This window comes from Mustelus asterias, chromosome 29 (genome assembly GCF_964213995.1).
Source record: "Mustelus asterias chromosome 29, sMusAst1.hap1.1, whole genome shotgun sequence".
In the NCBI taxonomy this organism is placed as follows: Eukaryota; Metazoa; Chordata; class Chondrichthyes; order Carcharhiniformes; family Triakidae; genus Mustelus; species Mustelus asterias.
In genome coordinates, this window is record NC_135829.1 from 10,081,064 (window position 1) to 10,098,305 (window position 17,242).

The 17,242-nt window shown below is 50.1% G+C and overlaps 1 protein-coding gene across 3 annotated transcripts in view; it reads left to right on the top strand.

Annotated features, from left to right (window-relative positions):
- The first annotated feature begins 6,315 nt into the window (after positions 1–6,315).
- Positions 6,316–17,242, top strand: part of LOC144480533 (protein FAM219B-like) — a 45,224-nt gene continuing 34,297 nt past the window's right edge. For 2 of the 3 annotated variants that reach the window (XR_013495681.1, XM_078200099.1), the window contains exon 1: positions 6,316–6,408. Coding sequence is in view for 2 of the 3 variants with exons in the window: in XM_078200099.1 (XP_078056225.1) it covers positions 6,355–6,408 (54 nt within the window). In the remaining variant the exon portion in view is untranslated. The remainder of the gene's footprint in view (positions 6,409–17,242) is intronic. The other variant, XM_078200100.1, reaches the window with a different exon arrangement.

A 17,242-nucleotide genomic window follows, 5' to 3' on the forward strand; every position in this document is an offset into this window, starting at 1 on the left:
CTCTTTGTTTGGAAGTTGTAATGTTGTGTCAAACTGGTTGTAGTTACAAGACTCACCAAATAACTATTCGACGTCCAATGGATACTTGATAGAACTTGAATATAGTTGAAATGAGAGTCATGTTGCCCAAATGTTATAACTTGCACATGTCAGGACAAACACAAGAACACCAGATTTCAAACAATCGCAGCAAATTATACTACAGGACTAAGGGTGCTGGTTGATTAGCGAACCCACTCGTGACTCTTCTCCTGTAGTTCCTCCAGGTGCTCTGGTTTCCTCCCACAGTCCGAAAGACATGCTGGTTAGGTGGATTGGCCAGGCTAAATTCTCTCTCAGTGTACCCGAACAGGCACGGGATGTGGCGACTGGGGGTTTTTCACAGTACGTTCATTGCAGTGTTAATGTAAGTCTACTTGTGACACTAATAAATAATTTAAACTTTGTGTGTATTATAGTTTAATAAACCTTTCTCGTTGATGGAGCCACACCGAGTTGCCTCCAGTCACACTGCCCCTAATATTAAAGCAGTCACTCAGGAAATACTGTATAAATATACACGTGTATAACTTGCACATCACTGATCCCAACACATTGGAATCAATACAGTGCGGAAGGAGGCCATTTGGCCCATCGAGTCTGTTCCAACCACATCCCACCCTGGCCCTATTGCCGTAACTCCACACATTTACTCTGCTAATCCCCCTGACACTAGGGTCAATTTAGCACGGCCAACCAACCTAACCCACACATCTTTGGACTGTGGGAGGAAACCGGAGCACCCGGAGGAAACCCACGCAGATACGGGGAGAACATGCAGACTGCGCACAGACAGTGACCCAAGCTGGGAATCGAACCCGGGTCCCTGGCGCTGTGAGGCAACAGTGTTAACCCACTGTGCCACCGTGCCGCACACATGAGGCTGTATAACAGCATGAGATACTGGCCTGAGAGTGGGGAACTGTGATTTCACTCAAACCACGATAGAGACGCCGTTGTCTGTCTGTGAGCAGCTGCCTCCACTCCTTTTCTCACTATTGCACAGGGAAATTGTGAAATCCACCTGAATCAGTTGAGATTTTGCAACGAGAGTGGGCCAAGACCCCCAAATCTTTAGAAGCTTTAATGTCAGCCGTGCTGAGCTACAAATCAGAGACAGGGGAGGTTCAGATCGCGTCTGAATTTCGCTGGAGCAGGGAATGCTACAACCAGCAGAAGGTTCAAACTGGAGATTGGAGAGTTAATCCCATTTATAATGACTTGAAACTATGTTGTGTATCATAGAGTCACAGAGGTTTACAGCAGAGAAACAGGCCCTTCGGCCCAACTTGTCCATGCGGCCTTTTTTTTTTAAACCCCTAAACTAATCCCAATTGCCTGCATTTGGCCCATATCCCCCTATACCCATCGTACCCATGTAACTATCTGAATGCTTTTTAAAAGACAAAATTGTACCCGTCTCTACTACTATCTCTGGCAGCTTGTTCCAAACACTCACTGCCCTCTGCGTGAAGAAATTGCCCCTCTGCCCCTCTCACCTTAAACCTATGCCCTCTAGTTTTAGACTCCCCTACCTTTGGGAAAATATATTGACTATCGAGCTAATCTATGCCCCTCATTATTTTATAGACCTCTACAAGATCACCCCTGAGCCTCCTACACTCCAGAGAAAAAAGTCCCAGTCTATCCAGCCTCTCCTTATAACTCAAACATATGTGTATGCATAATGAAGCGTAGTAAATAGCTCGGCATCCCATCGATGACAAAAAGATTATTTTACCCCACTTTGATTTCAGGATAAGGTGTATATATTGTCCCAATTCCCCCCCCCCCTCCTCCCCCCCCTCCCCCACCTCCACCCTCCTCCGGCCCTCCCCCCTCCTCCTCCCCTCCTCCTCCCTCCCCTCCTCCTCACCCCCTCCTCCGCCTCTCCTCCCCCCCCTCCCCTCCCTCCCCCCTCCTCGCCCCCACCCCTCCCCCCCCTGCTACCTCCCCCCCCACCTCCCCCCCCCCCCTCCTCCCCCCCTCCTCCCCCCTCCTCCCCCCTCCTCCCCCGCCCTCCCCCCTCCTCCCACCCTCCTCCTCCTCCTCCCCCCTCCTCCTCCCCCCTCCCCCCTCCACCCCCCTCCCCCCTCCCCCCTCCACCCCCCTCCCCCTCCCCCTCCCCCCTCCCCCTCCCCCCTCCTCCCCCCTCCACCTCCCCCCGCTCGTACCCCCCTCCTCCGCCCCCCCTCCTCCTCCTCCCCTCCACCCCCCCTCCCCCCTCCACCCCCTCCCCCCCTCCACCCCCCGCCCCCCCCTCCACCCCCCCTCCTCCCACCCCTCCCCCCCTCCCGCCCCTCCTCCCCCCTCCTCCCCGCCCCTTCCCTTCCCCCCCCCCTCCCTCTCCTCCCCCCCTCCTCCCACCCACCTCCCCCTCCCCCCTTCTCCTCCCACCCCCCTCCCTCCCCCTCCCCCTCCTCCCACCCCCTCCTCCCACCCCCTCCCCCTTCCCCCTCCCCCCTTCCCCCTCCCCCCTCCGCCTCCACCCCCCCTCCCCCCTCCTCCTCCACCCCCCTCCCCCCTCCTCCACCCCCCCTCCCCTCCTCCTCCCCTCTCCCCCTCCCCCCTTTTCCTCCCACCCCCCTCCCCCCCGCCCACCCCTCCCCCTTCCCCCCTCCCCTCTCTCCCTCCTCTCCTCCCCCCTTCCTCCCCCCTCCTCCCTCCCACCTGCCCCTCCCCCCTTCTCCTCCCACCCCCCTCCCCCTCCCCCCCTTCTCCTCCCACCCCCCTCCCCCTCCCCCCCTTCTCCTCCCACCCCCCTCCCCCCTCCCCCCTCCTCCTCCCCCCTCTCCCCCTTCACCTCCCACCCTCCTCCCCCCCTCCCCTCCTCCCCCCTCCCCTCCTCCCCCCTCCCCTCCGCCCTCCCCCCTCCCCCCTCCCCCCCGCCCTCCCCTCCCCCCCTCCCCCCTCCCCCCCGCCCTCCCCTCCCCCCTCCCCCCCGCCCTCCCCTCCCCCCCGCCCTCCCCCCCTCCCCTCCCCCCCGCCCTCCCCCCCTCCCCTCCCCCCCGCCCTCCCCCCTCCCCTCCCCCCTCCCCCCCGTCCCCTCCCCCCTCCCCCTCCCCCTCCCCCTCCCCTCTCCCCCTCCACCCCCTCCCTCCCCTCCACCCCCTACCTCCCCCCCAACCCCCCCCTCCCCCCTGCCCCCCCCGCCCCCCTCCCCCCTCCCTCCCCCTCCCCCCCTCCCCCCTCCCCCCTCCCTCCCCCTCCCCCCTCCCCCCTCCCTCCCCCTCCCCCCTCCCCCTCCCCCCTCCCTCCCCCCCTCCCTCCCCCCTCCCTCCCCCTCCCCCTCCCCCCTCCCCCCTCCCCCCTCCCCCTCCCCCCTCCCCCCTCCCCCCTCCCCCTCCCCCTCCCCCTCCCCCCTCCCCCTCCCCCCTCCCCCTCCCCCCTCCCCCTCCCCCCTCCCCCTCCCCCTCCCCCTCCCCCCCCCCTCCCCCCTCCCCCTCCCCCTCCCCCCTCCCCCTCTCCCTCCCCCCTCCCCCTCCCCCTCCCCCTCCCCCTCTGCCCCTCCCCCCTCCTCTCCCCCCTCCCCCTCCCCTCCCCCCCTCCCCTCCCCCCCTCCCCCCTCCCCTCCCCCACTCCCCCCCTCCCCCCCTCCCCCCTCCCCTCCCTCCCTCCTCCCCCCCTCCCCCCCCTCCCCCCCCCCTCCTCCACCCCCTCCCCCCCTCCCCCCCCCCCTCTCCCTCCCCCCCCCCCCCCTCTAGTGATGACCCATTGCATCACTTGCCAATCCTGGAGTTGCAAGTCTCCAGAGCTCTGTTCGAGCTGTTCCACAACTGACCACTAAGAGGCGCACGATAGCAATCTGTCTTTACTCACTGGGCACCGTTTTTTGTGAACTTGACAGAATTGATCGAGTTATCTTCCGCCTCACAGCGCCAGGGACCCGGGTTCGATTCCCAGCTCGGGCCACTGTCTGTGCAGAGTCTGCACGTTTTCCCCGTGTCTGTGGTGGGCTTCCTATGGGTGCTCCGGTTTCCTCCCACAGTCCGAAAGGTGTGCTGGTTAGGGTGCATTGGCCGTGCTAAATTCTCCCTCAGTGTACCCGAACAGGCGCCGGAGTGTGGCGACTAGGGGATTTTCACAGTAACTTCATTGCAGTGTTAATATAAGCCGACTTGTGACACTAATAAATAAACTAACCCCTTCAGAATCTTAGAGAAAAGCAAAAATCCTGCGGATGCTGAAATCTGACACAAAAGCAAAAAATGCTGGAAAATCTCAGCAGGTCTGACGGTATCTGCGGAGAGAGAATAGCTCTGATGAAGGGTCAACCTGACTTGAAACGTTGGCTCTATTCTCTCTCTCCACAGATGCTGTCAGTCCTGCTGAGATTTTCCAGCATTTTCTGTTTTGCCTTCAGAATCTTTTACATGTCAATGAGGATTGCCTGTCATTTTTCTGAACACAATGTGGAGATGCCGGCGTTGGACTGGGGTGGGCACAGTAAGAAGTCTCACAACACCAGGTTAAAGTCCAACAGGTTTATTTGGAATCACAAGCTTTTGGAGCGCTGCTCCTTCATCAGGTGAGTGGCTGATGAAGGAGCAGCGCTCCGAAAGCTCGTACTTCCAAATAAACCTGGTGGACTTTAACCTGGTGTTGTGAGACTTCTTACTGTACTATTTTTCTAAACTCCAGAGGGTATAAGCCCAATTTATTCAGCCTCTCACCCCAGGGACAACCCCCTCATCGCAGGGACAACCCCCTCATCCCTAGGAACCAATCTAGTGAACCTTTGATGTACCGTCTCCAGTGGGAGTCTTGAAATGTTGACCAAGAGTATTGTGATGACCTAAACATGCCTGAGGATGTAGTAGTTGAAATTCAGAGTGCTAACTATTGGGAACAATTATACTATACATCATCTGTCAACTTCAAAAGTATCGTTGCTTTGCAAGATGAGAAGAAATAATTAGAACAGACTGAACAGTTTCAGTCTCCAGACTGCATGGCTAATGGATAGCTGATAATGGAAGAACCAATAGATCACCCCTCACATTAATCTCTGTAATTATTTATTGTACGGTTAATAATGATTTTTACTGCGTTATTTATGGCCCCTCTTGAATATTAACTCCCCATTTAGAGCTATTTAATTAGCTTCCATGGTCTCGCCAATATGAACTGTGATAATTTGTGATGGAATTTGTAAGTCTCTTCAAGTCATAGAATCCCTACAGTGCAGAAGGAGGCCATTCAGCTCATCGAGTCTGCACCGACAGCAATCCCACCCAGGTCCTATCCCCGTAAACCCATCTATTTACCTTGCTAATCCCCCTGACATTAAGGGGCAATTTAGCATGGCTAGTCCACTTAACCAGCATGTCTTCCGGGCTGTGGGAGGAAACCGGAGCACCAGGAGGAAACCCACACAGATACGGGGAGAACGTGCAAACTCCACGCAGACTGTGTGTGACCCAATGGTCTGGAATGTTTGACCAATCGTCCAGCGTTTTTTTATATTGTGAATTGTGGAGGTTGTAACCAAACTCTGTTGGAAATGTGAAATAAATTCTGAGCATAATAAAATATAATCAAGTGAATGGTTTGCTCTCCTCAGGTCCTGGAGAATTTATAATGGGGATATTGTGGGGGTGATTCAGGGGTTTGCAGTGACAGGCACAAAAACAGACGCACAGACAGAAAGACAGACACAGACACACACACAGAAAGACAGACACACACACACACACAGAAAGACAGACGGACACACACACTGACAGACACACACAGAAAGACAGACAGACACACAGACTGAGACATACACACTCAGAGACATACACACGCAGACTGAGACATACACACTCAGAGACATACACACACAGACTGAGACATACACACTCAGAGACATACACACACAGACTGAGACATACACACACAGAGACATACGCACACACTCACATATGCATACACACAGGCACACTCGCAGACATAGACAGACACTTAGATACACACAGACGGACAGAAACATACATATATACAGATGCACAAACACACTGTCAAAGGCACACTCACAGACACAGACAGAAACACAGACACTCAGATACAGACAGACAGAAACACACACACTGACACATGCATACACTCAGGCACATTTGCAGACACAGATAGACACATAGACAGAGATAGTGAGAGACACACAGACAGATGCACACACACAGTGACACACACACACATCCTGACCCAGGTTGATATAAACCAGACTCAAGGGGGCGGGGTTACTGTGAGTGTGACCTTTCCTCGGGGTCAGCCCCGCCCCCGCGACCCGGAAGCGGAAGGTGCCGGTTGTCAGGGCGAAGCCGGGATGAGGAGATGGAGCCGCGGGGAGAGGATCCGGGAGAGAGCGGGGAGCGGCCTGGGGCCTCGGTAAGAGGGAGAGGGACAGGGACAGAGACAGAGTTTGGGGGGGCTCGGCAGGCATCAGGCTGAGGGCCTGGGGGAGAGGCTGAGGCTGGGGGAGGGGGAGGGGGAGGGGAGGGGGGGGGGGTGATGGGGGGGGGGTGATGGGGGGCTCAGTGGGGGTGGGGTGGGGCACAGGGAGAGAATGTCACTGGCAGCTCTGTCACTGGCAGCTCTGTCACTGGCAGCTCTGTCACTGGCAGCTCCTTTCCCAATCCTGTGTCCAGGGGAATTTCACAGCAAATTCATAATAAGAACTAGGAGCAGGAGTAGGCCATCTGGCCCCTTGAGCCTGCTCCGCTGTTCAATAAGATCATGGCTGATCTTTTCATGGACTCAGCTCCACTTACCCGCCCACTCACCATAACCCTTAATTCCTTCACTGTTCAAAAATCTATCTTTACCTTAAAAACACTCAATGAGGTAGCCTCAACTGCTTCACTGGGCAGGGAATTCCACAGATTCACAACCCTTTGTGTGAAGAAGCTCCTCCTCAACTCAGTCCTAAATCTGCTTCCCCTTATTTTGAGGCCATGCCCCCAAGTTCTAGTTTCACCCGCCAGTGGAAACATTGCGGTGTTAATGTAAGCCTTACTTGTGACACTATTAAGCAAACTTTAAATCGCTCACTCTCTAATCAGCTCTAATGGACATGCTGTTGTCACTTTTTTTATTGAACAAACAATCTTAGAGTCGTATCCTACAGTGCTGAAGGAGGCCATTTGGCCCACCAAGTCTGCACCGACTACAGTCCCACCGAGGCTCTATCCCCATAACCCCACCATTTACCCTAGCTAGTCCCCCAACACTCAGGAGCAATTTAGCATAGCCAATCCACCTAACCCGCACATCTTTGGACTCTTGGAGGAAACCGGAGCACCCAGAGGGAACCCACCAGACACGGGGAGAACGTGCAAATTCCTCACAGACAGTGACCCAAGGCTGGAATTGAACCCGGGTCCCTGGTGCTGTGAGGCAACAGTGCTAACCACTGTGCCACCGTGCTACCTTAGAATCCTTGCAGTGCAGATTTTGGCCCATCCTCTTGCTTGGACAACATCCGACCCAGGCCTGATCCCCGTAATCCCGTTTAAAGTTTATTTTATTAGTATCACAAGTAGGCTTACATTCACATGCAGACCCCGCACAGTCACCTAAGTCGGGAATCAAACCTGGGTCCCTGGTGCTGTGAGGCAGCAGTGCTACCGTGTCACAAGTGTAAGGTGATTGTGATTGGCTTTAAAAACTGTACTTGATTAAAATTTATTTTTATTAGTGTCACAAGTAGGCTTACATTAACGCTGCAAGGAAGTTACTGTGAAAATCCCCTAGTCGCCACACTCCGGCGTCTGTTCAGGTACATTGAGGGAGAAATTAGCATGGCCAATGTGCCTAACTAGCACGTCGTTCGGACTGTGGGAGGAAACCGGTGAACCTGGAGGAAACCCACGCAGACACGGGGAGAATGTGCAGACTCCGCACAGACAGTGACCCAAGCCGGGAATGGAACCCAGGTCCCTGGCGTTGTGAGGCAGCAGTGTTAACCACTGTGCTGCCCCCCTGCCCGCCCACTGCTGCCACCCAGTGAACTTTGCTTACAATGGACTGAGTGTTGATATTGTTCTTTTTTTAGTTTTGTTACTTTTTATTGAACAATCTTACTGAACACGCAATTGTTAGCACATACCAAACACTTTAAAAAGAAGTCACGATAATAGAGGTTGGTACTGTTCTTCACAAAGACTTTCTCATGAAGCCTGCTGTTTAGTTCTGGTCAAGATGCATTTGTTTAGTATAGTGTAGTTTGGACTTCACACTGATCTTATTCTTAGGGTTATAGAATGCCTACAGTGCAGACTCACCCCATCGGGCCTGCACCGGCAACAATCCCACTCTGGCCCTATACCCATAACCCCACTTATTTACCCTGCAAATCCCCCTGATACTAAGGGACAATTTAGCATGGCCAATCCACCTAACCTGCACATCTTTGCACTGTGGGAGGAAACCGGAGCACCCGGAGGAAACCCATGCGGACACGGGGAGAATGTGCATACTTTGCACAGACGATCACCCAAGGCTGGAATTGAACCCAGGTTCCTGGCGCTGTGATACTTTGAATCTGTTCGGGCTGTTCCCCCTCCTTTTGGGGAGCTGCCCCTTTTACTTTGTCCTGACTTAATCTGAGTTTGTTTATTTGGTTTGACCTAAAAAGAGGGCAGCAGTGTTAACCACTGTGCCACCCACACTCATGTAGTGTAAATCTGACATTGAGGTTTGACTGGCCTCTGAATGAAGTTGAGCAAGTGCCTTTCTTCAGGGTTTTTGGTCCCAGGATCTGGTCAGGTCGTTGCTCTGGATTGAGAATGGATTTTTAGTGCAGTAAACTGAAACTGCTTTGCACCAATTCCACAATTACAGTAGTCTAAATGTATCTCCCGATACAATGATACAAGTCAATGTTGAGCAAAATTTATAATTGTGTGCACCCACCCCAACTTTATTCCCTTGCCTGCGTTGGTGAATGTTCCCTATCTGCTGTGTGCAGCGATCAAAAGCTTCTCATTCTGCCCAGTTATTTGGGAGAGGCAGGGGAGCTGAGATCGACTGTCAGTCGTCAACTGAGAACTGAAGACGTTGGTTGCCACGTTAGTAATTTTTAAAAGCTCCCAATGGGATGTGGACATCACTGACAAGGTAAATATCTGGTACTTGTGAAGCTACAGCTAGCAGTTTATAACAAAACTATTAAATGAATATAATAAACTATTCCTGGTTTGGAGGCAAGAAATTGGAAAGACAAAGCCTCGCCTTCAGGAAATGGATCACTGTTTATTACCTTGTGTTTTGGCTCTATATTTAGACTTAACTTATATTTACATAGTATCCCAAGGTGCTTCATCAGGAGTGCCATAAAACAACATCGAGCCACAAGGAAATATTAGGTCAAATGGCCAAAAACTTTGAAGTGAGACTGAATACGATGGCTTCAGTCTTCCCAAAAGTGCAATGCATCATATTAAAGAATGGATGCTCAGATAAAATAGAACTTGAGATTATCAGTGATAACTGGCTCATCATCTCTGAACCCCCTCATTTGGATCCTTGCAATGATATTAACTTTGACATCAGTTACCTCCTTTTATGTTTAAACGGTTGGGTGTTTTTCGTTACCCAACAGATCATTGTTGCCGAACCTGCTTAAAATTACATCATAAGTATTTAATCTTGCTTCAGGTCCTGCCACCAAATTATAATTCCGGAGACTAAATCAGAAGGAAGTGTACATGGAGAATAGGAATCCCTGAGTGGCCTAGTTGTCGTTGTGGGCTATCCCTTGATTCGATAGGGTCGATTTGATTTGATTTATTATTGTCACATGTATTAGTAGACAGTGAAAAGTATTGCTGCTTGCGTGCTATACAGCCAAGGCATACCGTTCATAGAGAAGGAAAGGAGAATATAGTGTTACAGTCATAGCTAGGGTGTCGAGAAAGATCAGCTTAATGCGAGGTAGGTCCATTCAAAAGTCTGGTGGCAGCAAAGAAGCTGTTCTTGAGTTGGTTGGTATGTGTCCTCAGGCTTTTGTATCTTTTTCCCGACAGAAGAAGGTGGAAGAGAAAATGTCTGGGGTGCGTGGGGTCCTTGATTATGCTGGCTGCTTTTCCGAGGCAGCGGGAAGTGTAGACTGAGTCAATGGATGGGAGGCTGGTTTGCGTGATGGACTGGGCTTCATTCACGACCCTTTGTAGTTCCTTGCGGTCTTGGGCAGAGCAGGAGCCGTACCAAGCTGTGATACAACCAGAAAGAATACTTACTATGGTGCATCTGTAAAAACTAGTGTCGGCGTGGGGGAGACCAGGACAGGTGATTGGTAATCCAGATGCCTAAAAACCTGAAGCTCTCGACCTTTTCTACTTTGTTCCCATTAATTCCACCACAGGTCTTCGTGATTAAACAGACCAATTCTCAAGCTGCAGATCTTTGGGCATGGGGGGAGTAGGACCTTCTGGGAGGCCTTGGGATCCAAGGCTCGTTTCCTTCTCTTTCCTCAGCTGCCATTGCCTTTCCCCATCCTTACAATAGTTTCTTGTTGGACAAGTTGTCACCATTCTGAGGAAGTTAATAGCGAGCCCCTCCCAGGTATTAATGTCAATGGTGATGTGCTTCCAGGGGAGCTTCAGCATTTTCTTTGACCTCCCTGGAACATTGGCCATTTGAGAGTTGAGAGCTGATGGGGAGATGGTTCTTGGCTATCTGGATATGCTGACCAGTCCGATTTTTTGCAAGAGTTTTGCCTGAGTGCAGATTCGCTGCCTCGTATGTAATATGTCAAGTTCAAGTACTACTTTGCCGAATTTAAAGTTACAAGTACTTCTGGGAGTTAAGTGTTTCGAGTGCTTCAAGGCGGCATAGTGGTTAGCACTGCTGCCTCACAGCGCCAGTGACCCAGGTTCGATTCCCGGTTTGGGTCACTGTCTGTGTGGAGTTTGCACATTCTCCCTGTGTCTGCGTGCGTTTCCACCAGGTGCTCCGGTTTCCTCCCACAGTCCAAAGATGTGCGGGTTAGGTGGATTGGCCATGCTAAATTGCTCCTTGGTGTCAGGGGGACTAGCTAGGGTAAATGCATTTATGGGGATATGAGGATAGGGCCTGGGTGAGATTGTGATCGGTGCAGACTCGATGGGCCGAATGGCCGTCTTCTGCACTGTTGGATTCTATGAGTGGGATGAGACTGGTACACAGTACAAGTTACATGTAAATAGTGTCCTCTGTTTACTTATCTGACTTCTTTGCATCTTCTCTCAGTTGTACTTTTAACCATATGAACTAGGAGCAGGAGTAGACCACTCAGCCCTTGGAGCCTGCTCCGTCATTCAGTAAGACCATGGCCGATCTGACAGTAACCTCCTGTCTATCCCTGATAACCTTTCACTCCCTTCTTTATCAAGAATCTGTCTACCTCTGCATTGGAAACATTCAAAGACTCTACTTCCACTGTCTTTTCAGGAAGGGAGTCACAAATACTCTTGACCCTCAGAAAAGATTTCTTCTTTGATTTGATTTATTATTGTCGCATGTAGTAGTATACAGTGAAAAGTATTGTTTCTTGCGCGCTATACAGATAAAGCGTACCGTTCATAGAGACGGAAAGGAGAGAGTGCAGAATGTAGTGTTACAGTCATAGGTAGGGTGTAGAGAAAGATCAACTTAATGCAAGGCAAGAAGCTGTTCTTGAGTCGGTTGATACCCGACCTCAGACTTTTGTTTCTTTTTCCCGAAGGAAAAAGGTGGAAGAGAGAACGTCCGGGGTGCGTGGGGTCCTTAATTATGCTGGCTGCTTATCCGAGGCAGCGGAAAGTGTAGACAGAGTCAATGGATGGGAGGCTGGTTTGAGTGATGGACTGGACTTTCTTCACGACCCTTTGTAGTTTTTTGCGGTCTTGGGCAGAACAGGAGCCACACCAAGCTGTGATATAACCAGAAAGAATGCTTTCTATGGCGCATCTGTAGAAGTTGGTGAGAGTTGCAGCTGAGATGCCAAATTTCCTTAGTCTTCTGAGAAAGTAGATTTGATTATCTGTCTTGAATGGGCGACTCATTTTTAAACAGTGACCCCTAGTCCTAGATTTGCCCCCAAGAGGAAACATCCTCTTCACATCCACCCTGTCAAGATGCCTCAGGATTGTATACGTTTCAATCAAGCCGCCTCTTACTCTTCTAAAGTCTAGCACATACAAGCCCACCCTGTCCAACCCATAAGGCAACCTGTCCATTCCAGGTATTAGTCTAGTAAACCTTCTTTGAACTGCTTCTAACGCGTTTACATCCTTCCTTAAATGAGGTGACCAATACTGTACACAGCACTCCAAATGTGGTCTCACCAGTGTCCTGTACAACTGAAGCATAACCTCCCTAATTTCATATTTATCTCTCCCCTCAATAAACAATAGCGTTCTATTAGCTTTCCTGATTACCTGCATTTTGTGATCCATGTACTAGGACATCCAGATCCCTCTGAATCTGAGAGTTCGGTAATCTCTGCCTAGTTCTCTCCAAGGAGAACTGTCCCAATCTCTCCTCATAACTGAAGTTTCTCACCCCTACAACCATTCTTGTAAACCTCTTCTGCACTCTCTCCAATGCGTTCCCATCCTTTCTATAATGTGGCACCCAGAACTATACACACTACTCCAGCTAAGGTCTAACTAGTGTCTTGTATAAGTTCAGCAAAACCACCTGGCTCTGGTACTCTAAGCCCTATTTATAAGGCCCAGCATACTTTGTTTTATTATCTGTCCTGCCACCTTCAATGATCTATTCTCATATACACCTGTACTCCTGCACCCCGTTGAGAATTTTACCCCTTAAATTGTGACTCCATGTTTTTCCCCAATGATACAATGGGATACAAATCCCACTTTCCCCAATACTAATGCCAGTGCTGCGCACATTTCCCATGGCCAGTCCCCCTAACCTACGCATCTTGGGACACTAAGGGGCAATTTAACATGGGCAATCCACCTAATTTGCACATCTTTGGAGAGTAGGAGGAAACCGGAGCACCCGGAGGAAACGCATGCAGACACGGGGAAAATGTGCAAACTCCACACAAGACTGTCACCCAAAGGCTGGAATTGAACCCGGGTCCCTGGCGCTGTGAGGCAGCAGTGCTAACCACTGTGGGAATTTTGGTTACTCCCATGCCAACAGTTGCTCAGTGCTCCTTTTTACTACCGAAGAGTTTTGGGACTCAGAAGCTGCTATATCGAAGCAACTTGCAGATTCTTCACTTTTGATGAAAAGTTTACTTAGTCAACATCCTCTTTCCAATGAGTTGCTCTCTGCATTTGCCACATTTTGTGCTTACCTCAAATTCTCAGTTCTTCTGCGTAGAGTCGCTACTGTACAGAAGGAGGTCATTCGGCCCATTGAGTTTGCACCGACCACAATCTCACCCAGGTCCTATTCCTGTAACCACACGCACTTGCTCTGCTAATCCCCCTCACACATGGCCAATTAACCTAACCCGCGCATCTTTGGACTGTGGGAGGAAACCAGAGCACCCGGAGGAAACCCACGCAGACACAGGAACAATGTGCAAACTCCACGCAGACAGTGGCCTGAGGCTGGAATTGAACCTGGGACCCCGGCGCTGTGAGGCAGCAGTGCTAACCACTGTGCCACCGCTGCCTTTGCTGATTTCTGCTGATCAGTACCAAGATGCAGGTTAAATCTTAATTTTTCTTTGCAACTTGTGTTAATGAGCTGGTCTGCTACCATGGAAAGGGATTAAAAGCTCAAAATAAACTGCTGAGAATCGTCCAATAGACACTGCAGTTGGCTGTCTGGTGCGACTCTCGGTTAATTTTGTACTCCGGACATCAACATTGATAATCTGCATTTATATAGCACCTCAATGTAGTCAAACATCCCAAGGCATAGGGGTGTTATCAAACAAAATTTGACACAGCCTCACAGAAAATATTTGGACCGATGATCAATAAATAGATTCTCGAAAAAGTTGGTTGTCAGAGCGTTTTAAAGGTAGGAGAGAGAAGGCATGAACACCATTTACAAAGGATTACATTTACATGGAGAGGCAATGGCATAGTGGTATTATCACTCGACTATTAATCCAGAAACTCAGCTAATGTTCTGGGGGACTCGGGTTCGAATCCCGCCACGGCAGATGGTGGAATTTGAATTCAATAAAAAATATCTGGAATTAAGAATCTACTGATGACCATGAAGAAATTGTCGATTGTCGTAAAAACCCATCTGGTTCACTAATGTCCTTTAGGGAAGGAAATCTGCCGTCCTTACCCGGTCTGGCCTACATGTGACTCCAGAGCCACAGCAATGTGGTTGACTCTCAACTGCGCTCTGAAATGGCCGAGCGAGCCAGTTGTTCAAGCAGGCAGCCCACCGCCTTCTCAAGGGATGGGCAATAAATGCTGGCCAGCCAGCAACGCCCATGCCCAACCAATCGATGCTGAAGTGGAGCAAGCTATGCTCCACTTGAATTTCCTCCCCTGCTTTCTCATCTAATTCTACCGTAAATTACTACTCTTTTCTCCCTCATTCATGTTTAGTTGCCCCTTAAATGTATCGTTATGTTGTCCAAACCTGTGTGTTTTAACCTCCTGTGGCGAATAAAGACACACAGTTGACTTTAAACACTTGAACACAATTTCCTTTATTCTGTAGATACTTAAACCACAGTAAATACTTGGAATGCATAAACCAAATACTCACTATCTGTTACTTAAGGTTGAATTCCACTTGCAATTAAAACCTGGCCAGAGTTTTGTTGTCACATGGAACCAGCCCTTTGTCCTCCTCCTCTTCCAGATGTTGTCTCTCCGTGTGAGCTTGGTCCCCGGGTTCTCCACACTGCCTTTCTGAACAAGTTATTTGTGTTAGCAGAGTTAAAACTCCCAAAGTTCCTTGGTAACCAGCCAATGAATTGATCAGAAACCCCAATTACATCATTCGATTAGGCCAATCAAGCACAGCCAGAATAGTTGCATCGGTCCCTCCAGGCCTCATCATCTCCAGACCCCTTAAGTGCATATTGGTACATTCCAGTGCCCAGATAAGGAAGACTGGCTCCAAAAGTCTGTATGTAACTCTTCCCTGCCAAGGACAAGCTGTTAACTCTGACACCTTCTGTCCTTTGACAAATTCCAGGCCACTGGCCACAAGAAATTCCAGCATAGTGAAAAAACAACTTTAACCAAAAATCAGGTTTGCTTGATTTGAAGATCTTTCCACATATTAAAAGTTAAATCTCCATTCAGCCACAGTTACTACTTCATCCACTTCCTGTGGTAGTGAGTTCCACATTCTTACCACTCTCTGGGTAAAACATTTCTTCCAAATTGGTTTTCCTGGTGACGGTCTTATATTGATGACCTCCTGTTCTGTCCTTCCCCACAAAAGGAAACATTCTCTGTACCCACTCTATCAAAACCATTCACTCTTTTAAAGACCTCGATTTAGGGTCACCCCTTGGCCTTCTCTTTTCAAGAGCGAAGTGACCCTGTCGATCTTCTCTTGATATGCATGCCCACGCATTTCTGATATCAACCTTTTTAAGTCTTCTGTGCCCAGGTGTTTTTAGGTGCCCAGATCACCAACAGTCTGTCCTGGTCCCTCCATACCGATACTATAGTTAAGAAAGCCCACCAACGCCTCTGCTTTCTCAGAAGACTAAGGAAATTTGGCATGTCAGCTATGACTCTCGCCAACATTTACAGTTGCACCATTGAAAGCATTCTTTCTGGTTGTGTCACAGCTTGGTATGGCTCCTGCTCTGCCCAAGACCGCAAGAAACTACAAAAGGTTGTGAATGCAGCCCAATCCATCACACAAACCAGCCTCCCATTCATTGACTCTGTCTACACTTCCCGCTGCCTCGGCAAAGCAGCCAGTATAATTGAGGACCCCACGCAGCCCGGACATTCTCTCTTCCACCTTCTTCCGTCGGGAAAAAAGATACAAAAGTCTGAGGTCATGTTGGTGGGCTTTCTTAACTATAGTGTTGGCTTGGGGGGACCAGATCAGGTTGTTGGTGATCTGGACACCTTGGCTGTAATTTCTGATTTACAGGCCTTAGAAGAGACTCAATTCCACTTGTAAAACTTATTATACCTTTGGAAATGCCTTTGTTTGTGTAATATCAGTGCTAGAGAATTGAATTCTTCTTCTTTGACCTTTCCACCTCAAGTGGAGCAGAGGAATTTGCAAAGTAAAGCTCCCGCTCATCCAGGCTGCCCAGTAGGGAAGTGCCAACTAACCACAAGCCTTTCCTACAGCCAGCCGCACTGGTGTAGCCAAGGATACTTACTTTAGTAGAAATTACTGTACAAATGCCCACACGATTTGGGTCAATGTACTTTGTGTGTGTTTGTTTAGTTAATAAACACATGCCACCATTCAGCAACTGAGCATGGAAAGCATTGATTTTTTAAAAGTACTTGGCGTTCCATTCTCCTATTTTAGCAACTGCACAAGAATGTTAGTTCACATGCTCACAGCATGTGGATATGAGAACTGAAATCACACACCTGATGTGGTGCTTGTTGCTTATTTTGGAGTTACGTGTTAGAAATGCACATCTGTTATTCCTGGATTCCGATTTGGCTGACGAATTGGACGGTGCTGCTCTACCCTGTAACTCACTCAGCCACTATTTGGAACTTCCTCCAGCTGCACACTTGCTTTACCAGTCTTCTCATTCCAACCATTCTGGACTCTGAACGAGATTGCTAGTTTTATGTTTGATTTTCCAGTTGCACCATTTTAACACCCCCCCCCCCCCGCGTTTTATGTTTGATTTTCCAGTTGCACCATTTTAACACCCCCCCCCCCCAAGCACCTTTGTTAATCTCTCAGCTGTCCAGTTTGGACGTAACCGTTAATCTTTTATTTAAAAACAAACGTGGCCTCACAGCGCCAGGGACCCGGCTTCGATTCCTAGCCTCGGCTGACTGTGTGGAGTTTGCACGTTCTCTCTGTGTCTGCCTGGGTTTCCTCCGGGTGCTCTGGTTTCTTCCCAAAGTCCCGAGATGTGCGGGTTAGGTGGATTAGCCATGCTAAATTGCTCCTCGTTCCCAAGACGTGTCGATTTGATGGATTAGCCAAATGGGAAGTGTGGGATTACAGGGAGAGGGCCTGGGTAAGATACTCTTTCAGAGAGTCGGTGCAGACTCGATGGGCCGAGCGGCCTCCTCCTGCACCATAGGGATTCTATGATCAAATTATAACCATCAATGACGATTCATTTTTGTGCATT